At 36.0% G+C, this 20,965-nt stretch overlaps 1 protein-coding gene across 5 annotated transcripts in view; it reads left to right on the forward strand.

Annotated features, from left to right (window-relative positions):
• MEMO1 (mediator of cell motility 1) overlaps positions 1 to 20,965 on the forward strand; it is a 125,262-nt gene that overhangs the window by 88,195 nt on the left and 16,102 nt on the right. For 3 of the 5 annotated variants that reach the window (XM_042982215.1, XM_042982214.1, XM_042982213.1), the window contains one exon: positions 14,705 to 14,847. The exons of 1 other annotated variant lie outside the window; for it this stretch is intronic. In XM_042982215.1, the coding sequence (XP_042838149.1) occupies positions 14,705 to 14,847 (143 nt within the window). Of the gene's footprint in view, positions 1 to 14,704; positions 14,848 to 19,902; positions 20,370 to 20,965 lie in introns of those variants that run through there. One more of the 5 variants, XM_042982212.1, reaches the window with a different exon arrangement.

The raw sequence follows: 20,965 nt of genomic DNA on the forward strand, positions 1-20,965 counted from the left end.
TGGGTACAGCTCCTCTTGATTTGGATACCTGTGAACTAAGAAGACAAGTTTTACTCCATTCCCACCCTGCCATACACTCAGTATACAATTTTGAGACAGGAACACTTAATCACAATAGAGCCTCCTAGTGGAGAGTGAAAGAATGGCAGCCTCTGACCCAAAGCATTTCTGGAATCTGATCAGGGAACAGAGAATGTTCTTTGATTATGGCTTGTTTCTGGCTTCTGGTTGCAGCTTCATAATTCCTTATTTTTCTCAGCTCTTAGCTTGCTCCTTTGGGCTCTTGGCTCTACTCACTAACTCATTTTTATTTCTCCGTAAGAAATGGGCCTTGTTTACACCCAAGTAGCCATTTCAGTCGGCTTCATGTATGTGACAGTTTGAAAACCTAAAGGCCTCTCTCTTTTCATTTGGAACAGTGTTTGTTTTAGTCCAAACGGATAGAACTCCATTAAATACTGTGGGTTTTCTATTTATCAGTTTATAAGTGCATTCCATTAGACAAAAATTGCATCCACAGTTCTTTCAGTGACAGGACTCTCTCTACTTTGGATCCCAAGTTAGGGTCCTGTAAGGTTCTTAGAAGCCCTTTTGCCTATCTAAGAGAGTATTTAAGCCTTACCTTACTAAGTCTTTCTGTTTTGGGGGCTCATTCAGTTAACTGTCCAACTCTTGATCTCAGCTCAGGTTCTGATCTCACAGTTTGTGAGATCTAGGCCTGCATTGGACACTGTGCTGACAGTGTGGAGCCTGCTTGGGATTCTCTCTTTCTCCTTCACTCTCTGCCCCTCTGCTGCTTACTCTCACTCTTTCTCAAAATAAGTAAACTTAAAAAAAGTCTTTTTGTGGTCTTAATAAAAGGTTTTACAGATGAATTTTTGATTTGATGATTGTGAGCCCATGATTTATTGGCAGCACTCTGGATTTGTTCTTTGTCTTTATGTTGTTTCTTTGACAGTCTCTTGCTATCTGTAGAGGCTAATGATGAGAAACAGCTATTTTCCGACTAGGCAGCTCCTGCTTAGACATCTTTCGTTTAAATTCTGCATGTAACTCTTTAGCTCATGTTATTCTTCTTTTACCTTCTCACACTTGGCTATAGAGAAGCCAGTGACACTTTGAATCTTTTGCCTGGAAATCTTCTTAGCTAGATCTGCGTGTTCACTAGGTATATTTTTAATGTTCTAAGTTACTACTTGGAATTGTGTGTAATTATGCTAATTGGTCTGACAGTAAATAATACGGGCCCCTTTTCTCCTGGTCTTGCATAGCAGTTTCCTTACTGCTCTTCCAGTTTACTGTCTTCTTGCCCTTTCAGATTCTGCCTGCCTCTGTGTCCTCAAAGCCAGTGTTTTAGGTTTTCTGTTCCAGTAGTAACCTTTTTAAGCACCATTGTTCGTCTCACTTACCTATTGTATATAACATAACAAATCACCTCAAAGTGCCTTTGTTTTTTTTTGTTTTTTGTTTTTTTTTTTTTGCTTATGACCCTGAACTAGAAATTTGGTCAGGGGTGAGTGCTGACAGCTCGTCTCTGTTTCATCTGCTGCCAGTTGAAGCAGGCTGATGTAGGCTGAAGGCTCTAAGATGCCTTCACTTGTTGTCTGGGGCTGTGATGCTGGTTGTCTGCTGAGGCAGCTTGGTTCTCGTCTTCGTGATCTCCCATCTCCACCTGTTGTCACTTGCCCTTCAGGGCCTCTCTCTTCCCATGGTGTCCTCTTGCAGGATAGCCTTGGACTATTATGAAGTTCATGGCAGTTCAGGGCAGCAAGAAAGCAGGCTAGAATTGTTCAGGCCTTGTAATATCTAGGCTTGGAACTGGCACAGTGTCAGGCCATATTCTACTCATTCAAGCAAGTTTCAAGGCTAGGTTCAAGGGGAGGGAGAAAGAGACTCTACTTTTCATGGGAGGAGTGGCATGAGCATTCAGAAGTGGGAGGAATTTTCAGGGATGTTACCTAAAGGCAGCCTGCCATAGTACCACTGCAGTTAAATAGCTCTTTTGGTGATTACCTGTTTGTCGCCTATCGCTGGTAATTCCCCAGTCTTCTCTGTGCCTGAGGGCAGCTTGTCTTCACCTTCCGTGCCCAGCTCGGTACCTGGTACACAAAAGGATTTCTGTAATTAATTGTTAAGTGAATTAATAATGATCTTCCCATTTGCAATACTTTCATTAAATAGTTTTCCCAAAATGAGGTGAGATGTTCTTTTTTATTAGCTGCTTTTCATATCATGACCATATTTCCATGTCATTTTTACTCTTTTTGATTGAGTATACATAGACTTTGTAGTATATGTTTATGTAATAGTTTAATCAATTGACCATTTAATTTCCTAACTTTTCTTTCATTTTTTTCACTATAATCGTTACAGATTTTTAAAAATTAAATACCTAAGGTGTTACTTATAATTCTGTGTATTATCTTAAACAGATTTAAAAAACAATACTCATTTCAACTTTTAAAATAATAATGAGTAGTGTAAAGGAGAAAACATGATATGACCCATAATCTCCTTGCTTGGTTTGATCCTGTTGACATTAAAAAAATACTTGTACAGTACCGTACTTGGCTTCAAAATGTAAACAGCATCAAAAAGAATAAAATGAACCGTTAAAGCCTCCCTGCTTCTCCTCAACCAATGTTGATTAGTAGTAGAAATTGTTATGCATATGCTAACAATATATGTATGCATATATGTTTGTGTATATATATATTATATATATAAGATTTACATACATATTTATTTGTGTGAATAAAACCTGCAAACGAGATAATATCTTAGGTACTTTATTTTGATCCTTTTTTCCATGTATTATCTTTACTATTGAAATTCATAATAATTTTTATATTGCTAATAATTGTATTCAGACAGTTAATTTAGGATATGTAGAAATGATCCATTTTGAAAAAATTGAGTTAACTCTGAAAATTAACAGCACTGGATCTCAGCTCTTCTTTTTTTTCCATTTTATTTTACTTGTTCAGTTACATTTAATGTCTTTCCACCCCCCCCCCCACATTCTTTCTGTGTCATACTCATGTACTGTTTGTTTGCAGTTTAAAAGTTTAATTGATTTTTTTGGCAATTTATATACAGTAAAATGTACTCTTTAAGGCACAGAATTCTGTGAGTATTGACAAATGCAGAGTTGTATATATCCACCACAGTCCAGATATAAAACAATTCCTCTGCCTCAGTTGCACAATTTTTTGTTCAGAGAAATGTGCAGAGTAAATAGAATGCTTTAGTAACTTTGAAAGTGTTCCATTGAGAAATATGGCACTCTAAAACCATTCATGTTCATTATAAAAATAGTCATCATTATTATCTTAGCCATTTACTACTTTTTGTTACTGCCAATATTTTGGAACATAGACAACTTGAAAGTACAGTACAATGTACTTAAATCTGTCCCATCTTCTGCTTTAGGTTCTAGTCAATCTTATAAATTCAGTGTGGTTAGGATTTGATAACTCTTGAAGTGCTTAGACTATTATAAAAAAAACCAGCAACTTGATTTTGTGTAGTTTACCCAGATATTTAAGCTGAAGTCTTGTAATTCTTATGTTTGTCCATATTGATTATATGTTTGAGTTTCTCGAGTGAGAACACTATCCGATGGCTTGGTTTGGTATTAAACACTATTAACTGAACAATTTTCTCTGTTCTTAATGTCTTGCATTAGTGTACATTTGTTACAGTTGATGAAGAAATATTGATACATTATTAATACCTAAGTCCATAGCTTAATTAGGGTTCCCTTTTGGTGTTAGTTTATTGGTTTTACCAAATACCTAATGTCGTGTTATCTACCATTATAGTACCGTACAGAATCATTTCATTGTCCTAAAAATCCCCTGTACTCTGCCTGTTCATCCTCTCCCCCTCCACTCCCCCCAACCATACCCTGGTAACCATTTACCTTTTTACTGTATCCATAGTATATAGTCCTATTGTTTTTGGAATGTCATATAATGGAACCATACTATATGCAGCCCAAGTTGGCTTCTTTGATTTAATAATATACTTTCAAGATTCCTCCATGTCTTTTTTTGGCTTGATAGCTTATTTCTTTTTATTGCTGAGAATATTGTGTTCTATGGATGTATCACAGTTTATCCATTCACCTCTTAAAGGATTACTGGTATACTTGGATTAATATCTCTCACATGTGTTACTGCTATCTACTTATTGCCCTTGTTTTTTATTTCTTTTTTGCTTTCTGTTAATGTTTCTGCCTTCTGTGGTTTTAAGTGAGCATTTTATGATTCCATTTTTTTTCCCCTCTAAGCATACCAGTTATAGTACTTTTTTTTTAACCTTTGGTGGGTGCTCTAAAGTTTGCAACATACATTTGCAGTGAATCCAAGTGCACTTTAAAACAACACTGTACTGTTTCATAGGTAGTACAAGTATCTTATAACAGTATTTCCTATTTGTCCTTCCTGTCCCTTGTAATACTGCAGTCATTTGTAAGCTATAATTACAGCATGTTGCTACTGTTAAGTTTTGAAGGAATTGTTATCTCTTGGATCAATTAAGAATAAGAAAAATACGGGTGCCTGGGTGTCTCAGTTGGTTAAACATCAGACTCTTGGTTTCAGCTCAGGTCATGATCTCACAATGGTGAGATTGAGCCCTGTGTAGGGCTCTGCTCTGACAGTGTGGAGACTACTTAGGATTCTCTCTCTTCCTCTCTCTCTCTCTCTGCCCCTTCCCTGCTCATCTGTGCTTTCTGTCTGTCTGTCTGTCTGTCTGTCTCTCTCTCTCAAAAATAAGTAAATAAACTTTAAAAAAATAAGAAAAATAAACTGAAATAAACTAAAGATGTTGCTTTATTGCTTTCTTTATTGATGTAGATCTGAGTTTCTGACCTAGATCATTTTCCCTTTTTCTGAAGAACTTTTTAACAGTTGATACCTCTGATTGTATTCTTTAGTACTTGCTATTTTGGGTTGAAAGAAGGAATTCTTTATCACCACCTCAGGAATACACGAGAAACTCCTTTTATGATGTTTGTTTAAATCACAAATTAAGAATAATGTATTTTATATATGGGGAGTAATTTTGTAGGCTAGTAAACAAAACTCATTTTGGCTCCCAAGTGGTGATTGTCCTCCCTTAAGTTTTTCTAGTTAATATGTATAAAAATTTGATTGGTTTTAAAATGGCTTAAGACACCATACAGAGAAAGACAGATACCATATGGTTTCACTCTTATGTGGATCCTGAGAAACATAACAGAAACCCATGGGGGAGGGGAAGGAAAAAAAAAAAAAAAAAAAGAGGTTAGAGTGGGAGAAAGCCAAAGCATTAGAGACTGTTAAAAACTGAGAACAAACTGAGGGTTGATGGGGGGTGGGAGGGAGGGCAGGGTGGGTGATGGGTATTGAGGAGGGCACCTTTTGGGATGAGCACTGGGTGTTGTATGGAAACCAATTTGACAGTAAATTTCATATATTAAAAAATAAAAATAAAAAAAAAAATAAATAAATAAAATGGCTTAAGACATTTCTCCTGTCAAGATTTAAAACATTTGGTTATTTTAACATTTAATATGTTAACATTTCAAATGTTATAGAGCTACCTAGCTGTACTAATCTCTGTGGAAAGAATAATGGGAAATAGACAAATAAGCAAACATGGTATATTTTTCTCAGCATATAGCCTGTTAAGAAAGTTAAAAAATGTATATAAATAAATGTAATATAATTCAAAATGTATTAAGTGCAGTTGAGTTTGTGGGATCAGAAAAAGGGGATGTGGGAACAGAGAGATGAAGTTAGGAGAGCACACAGGTTGCTTCATGGCAGAGAGAGCATTTGAGTGGACTTTGAAGATGGCTGAAGTTTTCTCAGAATGGGGCAGAAGGTTTCTGTGGGAAAGGGACTTCTGTAAATACAAAGTACAGGAGTAGGAAAACCCAGGGCTTAAGAATAGAGAGCTACCTGCCTTGGCCTAATGTAGTTGCAGAAGGCTTGCCTAGTAACTGAGATATGTCTATAGATTTTTTTGTTTGGCCTGCAAATTTAGAAAACATTTTCTTATATATATGAATGTTTTTGGTTGGCTCTTAGTCCTGCCGCTTCCTGTTATCTTATACCTTATCCACCTTTTAACATGTATATAATGCCAGCCTGAAGCTGGAGGCATTTGGGTAAGTGACCTGTAAAGACATACAGTAAGAGGGGCAAGATTAGCTAGTTGGAACAGTGGGTTGGGACCATATTATAGAGGTCATTGAATGTCATTTTAAGATATTTGTATTTTATCCCCTGATTGGTATAGAGCTAGTAAAAGTTGCTTAGCAAAGGGAGGACATGGTTGGAACTTGGAATCATAAGAATATTACTCCTTTTTTTTAAAAGTAAGCTCCATGTCCAGCGTGGGACTTGAACTCTCGACCCTGAGATCAAGAGTCGCATGCTGTACCAACTGAGCCAGCCAGGAACCCCGAATACTACTCCTTGATGGTGTGATGGTGAAGGATGGATTAGAGTTGGAAAAGATTGAAAGAAATGGTTTAGTAAAGAAGTCATGGGACTTTGAACTAAGGCAGTGGTGGATGGGGTAGCAAACTGAGCAGATAATAGGAGACATTTGAAGATTAGAATCATAGAACTTGGTAAATGTTTCTGTCTGGAGCAGTAATGTGATTTTAAGAGTGCAAAAGTGAAATGCCTAATTGTATATCATTATCAGAGATGGTAAAGTTAGAAATAGGTATCAGTTTAAGAGAATATAGGGAATAGAAATGTTGACTTGTTCCTAATAAAATACTGAAATTTCTCTATAATTTGGATTGCAAGCTTGGCCAATTTATGATAGGATTATTTTGCTTCAGATGGTTGAGTAGTACCTGAGATATTTTTGCCCATGTAAAAAACCTTTTTTCTTAGTATTCTTATTCAAATGGAAATTAAGAAAGGCCTATATAACCTTTGAAATTTATTTTGATAATCTGATTAGATTTACTTACCTGATGATACAGCAAAGATTTATAATGACTTAAATGTTACTTTTAGTTGTCATTGACAGCTAGCTTACTTCCTCCTTTTCCTTTCTCCTCCTCCTTCCTTGGTTCTTCGGTTCTGCTTGATGTTTTCTGGATCTTTTTAGTTTGTTCTTCCTTTGAGTGAGTCATAGTATTCTTTACAAAGTCTATATCTATGTCTCTGTGGTCTGAAGGTGAATTTGATCAGGAAGAAAAGATGAGAGAAATTATTTTTTTTAGAAGACTCCCTAAACCTCTGCAGTTATGGTTCCTTTATGCCACTTTGCCTTTAACGCAGTTTCAAGAGTTCCACCACCAGTCTCACATTTGAAGACTCACTAGAAGGACTCACAGTTTATTCATGGTTATGGTTTATTGAAAGAGGTATGATACACAACAGGACCAGCAGAAGGAAAAGACATATCAGGCAGAATCTGGAGGAATCCAGGTGTATGCTTCCATCATTCTCCTTCTCACAGGGTGGGCTAAATAGAACATGTTTCCTCCATCAGTTTAACACGTGTGCAGTGTTTCTGTCCAGAAAAGCCTGCTCTAAGATTCAAACTCCAGGATTTTGTTTGGGGACTGGTCATGTAGGGACCCCCTGCTTGCATAACTAGCTCCAGCTACTGAGATTCTCTGCTCTCAGAAGGAAAGTACGTGTTTGCCATTATCATTTTGTTTACAATCCAGGCAAGCTGGTACAGTGTCCCAAGTGGTAAAGCAGGCTTAATCACCATAGGGAACATTGTAAAAGCCAAGGGCCAGTCTTTACAAGCAGCCCCTTCTAGAAATTGGAGCAACAGACCTACTAGGTCTATTAACTCTCCTACAAAAGTCCCATTCCTCTTTTCCCAGTTCCAGCCTGCCATAAGTTTCTGACTCATTATTTTAAATGAAATTCTAACCCTCCTTATAGCTTAGGTTTGTATTAGATCTTAAAATTTTACTTTTCTTCCTGACTGTGGCCCCAGTCAAGGTCGTCAAATATTCCAATATAGATTTTTAGTGCTCTGTGCCATTAAGAATATTGGTGGTATAGTAATATTGTTTGTTTTTAAAGAGAGTGCTCCTCTCTTGGTTCTGGGATTTCAGTTTCTTTTAGTTTGTTACACATCTTGGATGTATTAATTTTCTGCAGCATGGTTTAAGATATAGGACAGAAAAAGAAGGGATAAAACTTAACTCTACATTACTTAAGTGCTCACAAGAGCCCTGTAAGGCAAGTATTATTAAGTCTGTTTTTACTGATGACAAAATTGAGGCTTAGGATAGTTTTAGGTAACCTACTGCAGGTAGCACAGCTTACAAGTGGCAAAGATGGGTTTTCTTTTTTCTTCTTTTAACAGATTTATTGAAAGATGTTTTACATCCTATAAAATTCACTCACTTAAGAGTACAACTCAATGATTTTCAGTAAATTTACAGAGTTGGGCAGTCATTCTCACAATCTAGTTTTAGAATGTTTGCACTACACAAAAAAGAAACCTTGTGTCCCTTTGAGGGCAGTTCTGGCTCCAACTCTCAACCTTATGCAGCCATTTATCTGCTTTGTCTCTATAGAATTTTGCATTTTCTTTTTTTTTTTAATGTTTTATTTTTTTATTTTTTAAATTTATTTTTGAGACAGACCATGAGCAGGGGAGGGGCAGAGAGAGAAGGAGACACAGAATCTGAAGCAGCCTCCAGGCTCTGAGCTGTCAGCACAGAGCCCGACGCGGGGTTCGAACTCACAAACCGTGAGATCATGACCTGGGCTGAAGTCGGACGCTTAACTGACTGAGCCACCCAGGCGCCCCAGAATTTTGCATTTTCTAGAAATTTCATGTAAATGGAATCCTACAAGATGTCTTCCGTAGCTATCCTTTTACACTTCGCATACTGTTTTTGAGGTTCACCAATCTTTTAGCATGTATCGCTAGTTCATTCCTTTTTATTGCCAAATAATTATTACATTATATGAATCTGTGATATTTTCTTTATCCATTCACTAGTTGATGGACACTTAGATCAATTCCATTTTTGGCTATTAGGAATAATGTTATAAATAACATATCATACAAGTTTTTATGTGAACATATGTTTTCGTTTCTCTTGAATAAGTACTTAGGAATGATATAGCTGGGTCATATAAATCTGTTTTAACTCTTTCAGAAACTGCCAAACTATTTTGCAGAGTAGCAGCACCATTTTATATGCCAGCAGGAACACGAGGTCTCCAGTTTCTCCCCATACTGGCCAGTATCTGTTATTGTCAGAGTACAATAACATTTTTGATTACAACCATTCTAATAGATATATATAACCTGACTTGGTGTTAATTTGCATATTTCCAGTGACTCATGATATTGAGCAACTCTTCAGTGTGGTTATTAGTCATTTTTATGTCTTCTTTTGTGAAATGTCTGTTCATATATTTTGCTCTAGTTTTAATTTGATAATTTGCCTTCTTACTGAGTTGTGAGAGATTTTACATATTCTAGATACAGATTATTTCACTCTGTTGAAGAGCAAAAGGTTTTGATGAAATAATTTTATCACTTTTTTTCTCGTGTGGATTTTGCTTTTGGTATCATATTTAAGAAATCTTTGTCTAGGAGCACCTGGGTGGCTCAGTCAGTTGAGCATCTGACTTGATTTCAGCTCAGAGTATGATCCCAGTGTTCGGGAATTGAGTCCTGAGTTGGGCTTTGTTCTGAGCATGGAGGCTGCTTGGGATTCTCTCCCTCTCCCTCTCCCTCTCCCTCTCCCTCTCCCTCTCCCTCTCCCTCTCCCTCTCCCTCTCCCTCTCCCTCTCCCTCTCCCTCTCTCTCCTTCTTCCCCATTCCCCCATTTGTTCTCTCTCCCTATCTAAAAAAAAAAAAAAAAAAGAAATCTTTGTCTAATTCAGGGTCACAGAGATTTTTCTCTTCTTGAACAGGAATCAGCAAACTATAGCCTGCAGACCACATCTGGCCCACAACTTGTTATTGTAAATGTTTTATTGGAAGACAGCCATCCATACCCACTCATTTACATATGTGGCTGCTTTCTGTTTACAGTGACACTTTGGCAGCTACAGAGATTGTATGGCCCAGAAAATGTAAAATATTTACTTTACGGCTCCTTTGAAAAGATTGTTGCTGACCCCTGTTCCAGAAGTGTTCTTAGTTTAGCTCTTAATAGTTATGTTTATTACCCAGTTTGAGTTAATTTTTGTATATAGTATGAGGTAAAGGTCTAATGTACTTTTTTTTCATATGGATATGCAGTGGTTCCAGTACTGTTTGTTGAAAACACTATCCTGTTAAGTAATGAGTCATTTTCCGTTTGCCGCTTTTAAGATTTTTTCCTTGTCTTTGGTTTTCCTCAGTTTCATTACAGTGTATCTAGATGGGGATCTCTTTGTGCTTATCATATTTTGGGTTGTTGAGTCTCTTGAAACTGTCGATCAATGTTTTTCATGAAATTTGGAAAGTTTTCAGCCATTATTTCTTTTAAGTCTTTTACTGTACTTTTTGGGACTCTCATTGTATGCATCTAGTGTGTTTGATGTTGTCTACAAGTCTCTAATGCTCTGGTCATTTCCCTTCAATCTTTTTTTTTTTCTCTACAGGTTCAATTATTTGTTTTATCTTTAATTTCACTGATTTTTTATGTAATATTGAATCTGCTTTTCAGACCATCTAGTAAATTTTAATTTCATTTGTTGTACTTTTCAACTCTAAAATTTCCATTTGATTCTTTTATTTTTTATTTAAAAATTTTTAATGTTTATTTATTTTTAAGAGAGTGAGAGAGACAGAGCACGAGCAGGGGAGGGGCAGGGAGAGAGAGAGAGACACAGAATCTAAAGCAGGCTCTGGGCTCTGAGCTGTCAGCACAAAGCCAGATGCGGGGCTTGAACCCACAAACCAGGAGATCATGACCTGAGCCGAAGTTGGATGCTTAACTGCTTAACCTACTGAGCCACCCAGGTGCCCCCCCTCCTTTTTAATGTTTATTCTTGAGACAGAGAGAGAGGAGAGAGCGCGCGTGTGAGAGAGCGCATAAGTAGGGGAGGGGCAGAGAGAGAGAGAGGGAGACATAAAGTCGGAAGCAGGCTCCAAGCTGTCAGCACAGAGCCCAACGTAGGGCTTGAACCCACGAACCACAATCATGACTGGAGCTGAAGTCGGACACTTAACTGACTGAGCCACTCAGGCTCCCCTCTATTTAATTCTTTTAAATAGCTTGCATTTCTTTGTTGATATTCATTAATTATTTAGTCATTGCCATATTTTAACTTTTTAAAGCATGGTTTCCTTGATGTTTTGAACGTATTTATAGGAATTGTTTTGAAGTCTTTGCTAAATCTGGTCTCACGTGGATACAGCTTCTATCTATTGGTTACTTTTTTCCCCCCTGATAATCTGTCACATTGTCCTGTTTCTGTGGCTCATAATTTTTTCTTACAACTGGACTTTTTATATCTTATAGCAGCTTGATTCCAGTTTTAATATAATTTTTTTGATGTTTATTTATGTTTGAGAGAGATAATGAGAGTGAGCACAAGCAGGGAAAGGGCAGAGAGAGGGAGACACAGAATCTGAAGCGGGCTCCAGGTTCTGATCTTTCATCACAGAGCCCAGTGTAGGGCTCTAACTCATGAACTGTGAGATCATGACCTGAGCTGAAATTGGACGCTTAACTGACTGAGCCACCCAGTCACCCCTTGATTCTGGTTTTATTAAAATTTTCTGCAGGTGGTAGTAGTGGTGGTAGTTGTTTCATTCATTCATTCATTCATTCATTCATTCACTTTTCATTTGTTTGTTTGTTTAAGTAACTTGATTGGCTTTATCTACAGAATTTCTCTCTCCCAAAATGTGTGGCTACGGATTTATCTCCTCAACTTTTTAAAAATTCTTATGAACTTTGGCTTTCTAGAGTTCATCTCTGTGTCTGCATTGCTTAGTGCTTAGTAAATGATTGGTTGGAAGTTGTAATTGAACACCTTGAGCCAGTAAGGCTTTTGTCCTCTGCTGGAGGATTGTGTATATTTTGGGGAGTATGTTCAAAATTTGGGCCATTTTCTAGCTTGCCTCCTTTACTTTCTATTGGGTCTTCTCTGGTCTTCCTGTGTATACATGCAGATTTCCAGGCAGCCTAGGATGTGGGAGATGTTGGTTTTTCTCAGGTCTCTAATTTGCCTTGGATATGCTCTTAACCTCCTAATTAGCTGGCATTCTGGGGGGAGCTAGGGACCTTAGGGGTCTCCCCTGTACATTTGTGCTTGCTGCCTTCTAGTCACATGGGGTTTTGTGGAGGACATCAATCCTTTCCTCAGAATAAATGAATTTATCTGGTCCCTGCGTGGCTCTCTCCTTTCCAGAATCTCCATGTTAAATTTCTAGGTTTGTGGGTTGCCTCAAGTGGTTCCATAACCTCAGGCTACAAGAGCTGTGGGCTTTTCTGTTTCGTGCTGAGTGTGAGTATTCTGCTCTGTCCTCCAAGTCAAAGTCAGCCCCTTTTAGCAGTGAAGCTGCTGATTTTCATAGGCAGCCTCTGCCATGTTGGTGGATTGGGGCAGGGGGATGGAGGCAGCTCCTGGTAAGATGCCAGACTTCCACTGTTCTTCCCAAGATGTTCACTTATTTTACGCTGATAAACTCTTCTCGTTGTGTTTTTTGCCTTGTTGAATTTCTAGAGCCACAAAATGGTTATTTTTGACAGTTTTATCATTGTTTTCTGAGGGCAAGATTTTGTACTCCTTCACTGGGAAAAACCAACTTGACAACTTGTATTCTAGAGCCTAGGAATATTATATTTCAAAGCCAAATACTCATTTTTCTAATTCATGCTTTGTGAGAAGATAGAACAAGTAATTTTTTAAAGAGAAATGACGAAGAAGTAGATAGATGGATCTTGATTCAAAGCTTAGATTTCTGAGTAGTTTGAGCCTTTTACCTTCGTATAGACTTGCAAGATGAGACCGAGGTTAATTGAATGGTTTGGTGGCTGTATGGAATAGTAGACATGTATTATTTCTTCAGAGTGAGCCAACTACTGTTGATAAACTACTTTTCCTATAGCGTTGCTCACTTCATAATAGTTTCAGAAAATAGATATTGTAATTATGATCATTTGACAGATAAGGTAAAATGCATTTTTAGGTTAGTGATTTACCCACCCTCTCAACTTTTATTATATGATGGAGATGGTACTTGAACCTATTTCTTCTGACTTCTTTTTTTTTAATACTCTTATATAATTGCATCCCTACCATGTCATAATTACTTACACTCTTTGATGATCTTAGTTTTTTAAAAATTTATGTAGGTAGTACTTGAAGTTAGAACAATTCATAACAGTCTTCTTGAATTTTTACTAGAGCTCAAATTCTTTTCTTTCAAGTGATAATCACTCTTAGCTTACTGAAGGGCCCCTATTCCTTCCTGCAGTTGTAAAGCAAACTGGTGAAAGAGTCAGAGAAAGAGATATTCCATGGCAGCTTCCTCTGCCAGCTTCCTCTTTTTTTCTTACTCCATAGATGCAGATTCTGCCCAAGAAGCCCCTGCATTGCAGAGGGACTGGAGATCTGTATGATCTGTTTATTTCGCAATTGACAAGGGTAAGGGGGCCTTTATGGGGGAGGTGCTTGGGTGCCCTGAATTTAGCTTTATGAAGCTGGGCTAACACTTATTTGGGGAATAAACTAAAATTTCGTATTTTTAAAAACCCTTTTATGAATTGTTTGTCCTACATCAGTTAAGTGTCAGATTATCATATTAAAAAGCATTTATTATAATGGTGATTTTTTTTTTTTTTTAAAGTCCTGTTCAGAACAAGTCAGACAAACATGATTCACGCTTCTAAAATTCCAATCTGGGATCATTTAGAATATAAATAATATTGAATATATGTAAGTAAAATTTCACAACAATGAAAATTTTAAAAGGTTTGGGGTAAACGTCTGTTTCTATAGCCCATCATAGTTATTCTTTATTAATCTGCTCTGTTCCTTTTCCATAAATCTGTCAATCTGTAGAGTGAAAAAGGGACTTGTGGATATGTCATAAACATTGTGGGTGGTTGTGGTGTCTTTTTCTTGCTGCTAGAAATTAATACCTACTTCCTTGAATTCTGTGTCCACCCTAGAGACCAGTGAATTTTGAGTTGTATCGTCAGACTGTCCTGTATGTGTTTATTAGTTAGTATAGGTATAAGGTGCACTTGGTGTATCTTACGGAAGCCAAGGGTTAAGTTCTGTAGGTCTCACTTGGCAAGGTCATAGAAGTGCCAGAAGTCGTGGTATTTGTAACAGGATAGGATTAAAATATTGAGGAAGAGTTTAATGCTCTTTTAAAATTGTGGAAGGATTGGGCAGATGATTGTAGCTTTGCTTGGTAGTTGAAAAGACTTGACTTGGTGATGGTCTGATGGGCTTATTTTTATTTTTGAGGATATTATTATACCTAGTAGTAAAATAGCTTTGTTTACCTAAAAAGTATTGTATATTTCTGTAATTTAAATAGATATTTTTAGTATTGTGTCTCTCTCTTATTTTTAAATGGTCTTCTTTAAACATTTTATTTGCAGATTAAAAAATTCAATAATATGTATATTATCCTTACCACAATTAATAATGTTCCACTTTTAGTGCCAACACACTGGAAAACTATTTTTATTCTTATACTTCTTAAATGACTTTTTTTTTTTTTTTTTTCTTCTTCTGTTTTCTTTAAGCCATAAGGATGAGTTTACCATTATTCCTGTACTGGTTGGAGCTCTGAGTGAGTCAAAAGAACAGGAATTCGGAAAACTCTTCAGTAAATATCTAGCGGATCCTAGTAATCTCTTTGTGGTTTCTTCTGATTTCTGCCATTGGGGTAAGTTCTAGATGTTAACATATCATGGTAGATATTATATACTTGTGCTTAATGGTATCTTTTCACTGTAAGCTCTGATTTTCTGTTCCTTATCACTTTCCTTGGAGAGTTTTACTTTTAGCCACAATACTTCAAAGTGAATAAAAAAGTCTTTTGGTCATTTAAAAAGGATCAGATTATGATAGTGGGTCATGGATACATTTCCAAAGGCGACTGGTATAATTGGATTCACACTGTGAGGGCATCCTTGCTTAGCTACTTACGAAAGTGGGAGTAAAGATCTTTTAACCCTATTTCCAGGTAGAGTTGTGTGGTAGATTCTCTGAAGTTAGTTTTTTGGTAGATAAAACAAATGTTCTTCTTTAGAAGATAGGAGAGCGCTTTGTGCTATGCCAGTCCTTTACCACATTTCTTTTTTTGTAATTAGTGTATTTTTTCTTTCTATTTTTCTTTTGGTGCTTAATTTCTGCTATTAGCTTAGAGCTACCCTACAAAGATTGTAACAGGTTGGCTATTAGCACTGTGGTCTTCATTGGTAATGGTTTATAAGGGTAAGGATTCTGAAGTGATTTTTGTTATTATTGTGAATAAAAAGAGTAAGGAAACTTAACAGTGAATAGATCATAAAATAAGTGAGACATTTGTGGATGCTTCTTTTAGTAAATTTTGATTTTTGATTTCTTTGGATACAATTTGCTCTCCTTTATCCATTGCTGTTCTGGATTATTTCTGAATCCTGTTCCTTTTAGGACATCTCTCATTGGCTTAAGAATGCCAATATCTATTCATCCTTCAGTTATTTCTTTGATTATAGAGAAAACAGAAGGCACAAGACTATAAATTTTAAGATATAGTACTAGAATGGCCAGAAAAACATCCTCAATGAGATATAGGGAGGCCTGGCTTTTATATGTCTTAAGCATTGATTCCTAGAGTTGACAATATTTATCTGGCCTGGTTAGGCTGATATTTTCTCTTACCTTGCTCTGTGAGTGGTTTTGAGATTTCATTTTAAGAGAACCATCCTCCCTAATGGTATAGATAAGTATTGGGGTTTAAGTCACTGATTTCTCGTCTGGGGCTGATTGTCCTCTGAGGGGGCATTTGGAAATGTCTGGAGACATTTTTGGTCATCACAATGGGGTGGAGGTGGGAAGCGGGGATGCTTTAGGCATCTGCTGAGTAGAGTCCAGAGAAGCTGCTTCATAAACATCCTATAGTACACAGGACAGCCTTCCACATCAAAGAATTATCCTGCCTAAAATGTCAGTAGAGCTGAGGTGGTGAAGCCCAGGTTTAAGGTATGCAGGTAGCTGTACTACCTTGCCAAACTCCCTAAGAGGTTCTCAGGGATGTTTAGTAATCAGTTCTATTGGCTAGTTTGCTACCTTTGGCAGAAGTTTTTTTTTTTTTTTTTTTTTTTTTTATGGATTATAAGTATATTACTTAGATCTGAGGGCTAGGTATTTGCTTAAAAAGAGTTCTTTTCTTAGAAATTCTGAAGTTTAGTCATAGTTGATCTTAAAAACTAAGGTATATCATTGAAAAAAGGGCTCTTTTTCTTAGTATTCTGAATTTACATTGATAGTAAAGCATGTCCATATGTTTTAGAAATTAAAAATTCTTAAAAAAATTTTTTTTTATTATTTATATTTTGAGAGACAGAGCTTGAGGAGGGAAGGGGCAGAGAGAGAGAGAGAGAGAGAGACAGAGAGAGTCACAGACTCCAAAGCAGGCTCCAGGCTCTGAGCTGTCAGCACAGAACCTGATATGGGGCTCGAATCCATGAACTGACCTGATCATGACCTGAACTGAAGTTGGACGCTTAACCTACTGAGCCACCCAGGTGCCCCAGAAATTAAAAATTCTTAAAGCATGTGACCCGTCTCTCTTCACTTTTAAGACCTCTATGAATCACTTTACTTTTAAGATTTAAGTAGTTAGTTCCCTGATACTGTTCTTCAGAATTGAAGTTCTCCCTCTAGGTTGGTACCATGTGCACTCACAGCATAAATCCACACAAAAATCAGTATAATGCTATAATAGTGCTCTTCTCTGTAAAATCATCCTTTTCACCTCAATAATGAATTCTAAAGCAAACAAGCCCTAGTTCATTACTATATTTAAGTACAATATTGAGAGAGAGAGAGAGATGAATTTTGTTTTATACCCTACCTAGGTTTTTAGAAAATTATTTAGGCCGTTTGATCTGTGTTCTAGAAAATTTTGGTATTTAAATTATAAGATTTCCTGGTGATAATTACAAAAAAGAACCCCAAGTTTCCAAAGATTGGTAGATGTTATGAGAATTATCCAGAAACTAAAACATATTTATATTTACATTTGGTGGTTAAGTAACAGAACTTTTCCAAGTGTTTGTTTTTCTAGTATGACTATCACTAATAATACCCATTAAGTGCTTGTTTTGTACTTATGAAAAAAGCACTGTACTAATTCTTATTGGGAAAGTTGATGAAGGTCTGGTGATAAGTGGAAGGTATTGCATGGATACTATTTCAAAATTGGTGTTTCCCTCTATAATTGTAATAGTAACTGTCATTTTTATAAAGTAAGATTTATTTTCTATTTTATGTGCCTAATTGAAGTAATATGAATCATGGGCTAGTTATGGGTTAAAATGTCTCAGAAATTTTCATGTTTCTTAAATTCATGCTCTGGTGGTGTTGGTCATCTTTTCTGTATTAATGGATGCTATACTCCCACTTCAAAAAACTAGCTTTTTCTTGTGAAGATATTTCTTAATGGTTTCTTCTTCTGTCTTTTTTTCTTTTTTTGTAAAGATACTATATAGATTGCTTTTACTATATCATATTAATGGTAACACTGAATTGTAAATCATTTCATAGGAAGGATTCACTTCCTCAAATATTCAGAGATTTTCAAAGTATCATTGAGTTAAGCTGTCAACACACTGTATATTTCTAAATAGCTGATTTTTGAAAAAAAATTGATTATGGTACAGTTGACAAATTACTCAGATATATACAGTGGAATTTTGTTTTTGTTGAATAGTGGATTAGAGTCCTGGCAGAGACAACAAATTTCATTTCTAGTCATTGTTTATATTATGTCCAGCTTCTGTTAAAAATAAAGCAGGGAATTTGGTGACAGAGACAGTGGAAAACCTGTATGTAATTGGCAGGGTTTTGCCTGGTTGATTTTATTTGTTAGCCAGTGTCCATTACAAGAATGACTTTTTTTTTTTTTTTTTCAATTGTACTTTGTTTTAAAGATGTTCCATCTCTCAGATCCCATTTAAATTTTATGTGGACTTGAAAATGGCATTAGAGAGAGAAAAGGCAGAAAGACTAAAATATTCTCAAGTTTTCTTTTTGGGTGGGAAAAACTAAGGGAGAGTAGAAACCTGGATTACATTATGCCCCTTCTTTCTGTCCCTTCATTTGAATCCGCATCCTCCCCCCCCCCCCCCCCCCCCCCGCCCAAACCCTCAGCATTTCAATTCTCGCCTTTTATTTTATCGTAAGTCTAATCCACATGGAAATTCATTAGTCAGCCCAATAGAGTGATGTTTCCTAGTAACACTTTTCATAATCCTACCTCATTTCACCCTTCTTGCTGCTACCAGGGATTGTGGCATAAGTGAAGGACATTTGCTGCTAGTAATTGATCTTTACTCTGGTTAGGTAATGTGACCCCTATACTTTTTCTGATCAAGTTTCTTGTCCTATAAGATGGCTCCATATAAGAGAATTTTGACTGGCCCTATTTTAGTTTTTCTAATTGGTAGAATTTTCATTCTGTTTTCCTAACTTTCAGTTTTGCTCTTCTCTCTCTCTCTCTCTCTCTCTCTCTGTCTCTCTCTCCACGCGCACACACACACACACACACACACACACACACACAATGTTTGAACTTTTCTGATCGCTCTGAAATTCATATTTTCAAATTTAGATTATTGATAGCTTTCATTAACATTTTTAACTTCTAAGATGTTTCTAAATGAAACTGGATCTAACAGAAATTGAAATTTTAAAGTTGATTCATTCTTCTATGTAATTTTTCTTTTATGGTGGTTTTAAGTGCAAATCAACTTCAGTAAATTTACTTGGTAAATGTTAATGATAAATTATTAAAATATGAATAAAGTTTACTACAGTCACTTCAGCAATTTTGGATTTTTACATATAAACTTTTATTTGTCTAAGTTTACATAATTTCTCTTTTATAAGTATGTGTCATCTATTAAAAGTGGCATTCCCTTAAATATTTATGATTTTATATCTTAGTTCAGATTTCTACTTTAATATATATTAACGAGTGATTATTCATGCATGCTCTTTTTCCTTTCTGTTGTCAGTCTCTTAGGAGTATACTAGGGTATTACTGTTTTCTAAATATTGAAATTGGTTTGAGTATAAGTTAGCTAATTTCAGAAATACATCTTATCGAAGCTTTCATATTTGTCTTCTCAAATTTCATACATACTAATTTGACATATTTAAGTTTTTGATTTTTTGCAAGTATGAGAGAAGACTTTTTTTTTACATTATAACTAAGACTTCAGAATGTAAGGACTATAGTTTTTTATGATTTCAATTATGAATGTCCCCAGTTTAGGCCCTTAGTATAGAATGAATGGCCTCATAGTCTATCTCACAAGTTGTTGTGAGGTTAACTCAAATAATTGAAAATATTTTAATATATAAACATAAAGTGACTAAGTGAATGTATAATAGTACAGTTTTTACTGGACATATGTCTGAAAGTCTGTCTTGTTGACTAATCTTTTGGGAGGTTTATTGATCAACTTTCCAAGCTCATTGTTTATTTCTACAATCCAGTGTATAGCTTAATGTTGAGGTATTTGATATTTTTTTACTTTTTGTTTTGAGGTACTTAAAAAGTAGTGTTGGTTCTTGTACCATTCATTGTTATGTTTGTCCTCATTAGTTGATTGTTGTGTGTTAAACAGACATCCCTGGAGCTTACTCTCCACACTCTGTGAATCCACTCATTAATCACCAGTCACCTTTGGAGATGGGAAAATTACTTACCTGTATTTCTTTTTCTCAGAAAGCGTGCTCTGGAATGGATTCACAAATGAGCTACCCTCCTTCCCTCAAAGAGTAAGGTTTCTGCTTTACAGGATTTTTTTTTTCTTGGGTTATTTTTCCTCTCATCTTTTGAATTTGAAAAGAACTGAGGGAAGGCACCTGAAGAAACTACTGACATACTCACTAGGGGAGTTCCAAAGCTTGTGCTGCCCCTAGGGGCAGTGTCAATGGCTCTTAAAGCTAGAAAGCTCATACTTGGAGTTGAAACAGGGGCTCAAAGAATCCATTTTCCCAGTGTACCTTCTGAAAGGATAAGTTTCAGGTAAGTAATTTTCTCTTACTATGTGATATGCTTTATTCATACTTATAAAAATATGCAAGTCCAGTTCTCCAGGTACATAGGCAACTGTATTTACTCAGTTTAGATGCATAAGCTTTACTGAATGTTAGAAGTATTATAAAACAAATGTCTGATCATGAGTTATATGAAATCATAATATATTTTAAATCAATAAATATTTGATTAAAGGTGCATTTGATAAACAGTGTATTGTGCTAGTGTTGTCATGTCTCTTATTTCTCACTCTGGATAAACTTTTTAATAATTAGATACAAAAGTGTTTTTTTTTTTTTTTTGCATTCAAATTCCAAGAGGTGTGTAGCTAAAGTGTGTGCATGCATGAGCGCATGCACACCAACCCACACCTATATACACATGTAGGCTAGGATGATGTAAACTATTTACTTCAGATTAGATGTTTTCTGTATGTGTAGTGACCAGAATGAATTACTCAAGTAATTTTTAAATGCTTGTACAATTTTTAAAAATTATTGTAAAGACAGTTTGAGCTGTTTAAGTAAGGTATTTTTTCAGTGTAGTAGCTATATGTAGTGTGGATTTAGCTACTTAGTCAATATATTATTTAGAGCTCATAAGTATTTCTACTCAATTCTTCAGCTACAAAATGCAAGGTAGCTACCTAAAGAGTAGCAAGAGGTAGATAGCAAAATGTTAAACATTTGCTCATCAATCTTCTGTGTATTTTGTCCTTCTTTTTAAATCACATGCTGATTTAATATTT

Source organism: Panthera tigris, chromosome A3 (assembly GCF_018350195.1).
Source record: "Panthera tigris isolate Pti1 chromosome A3, P.tigris_Pti1_mat1.1, whole genome shotgun sequence".
NCBI lineage: Eukaryota > Metazoa > Chordata > Mammalia > Carnivora > Felidae > Panthera > Panthera tigris.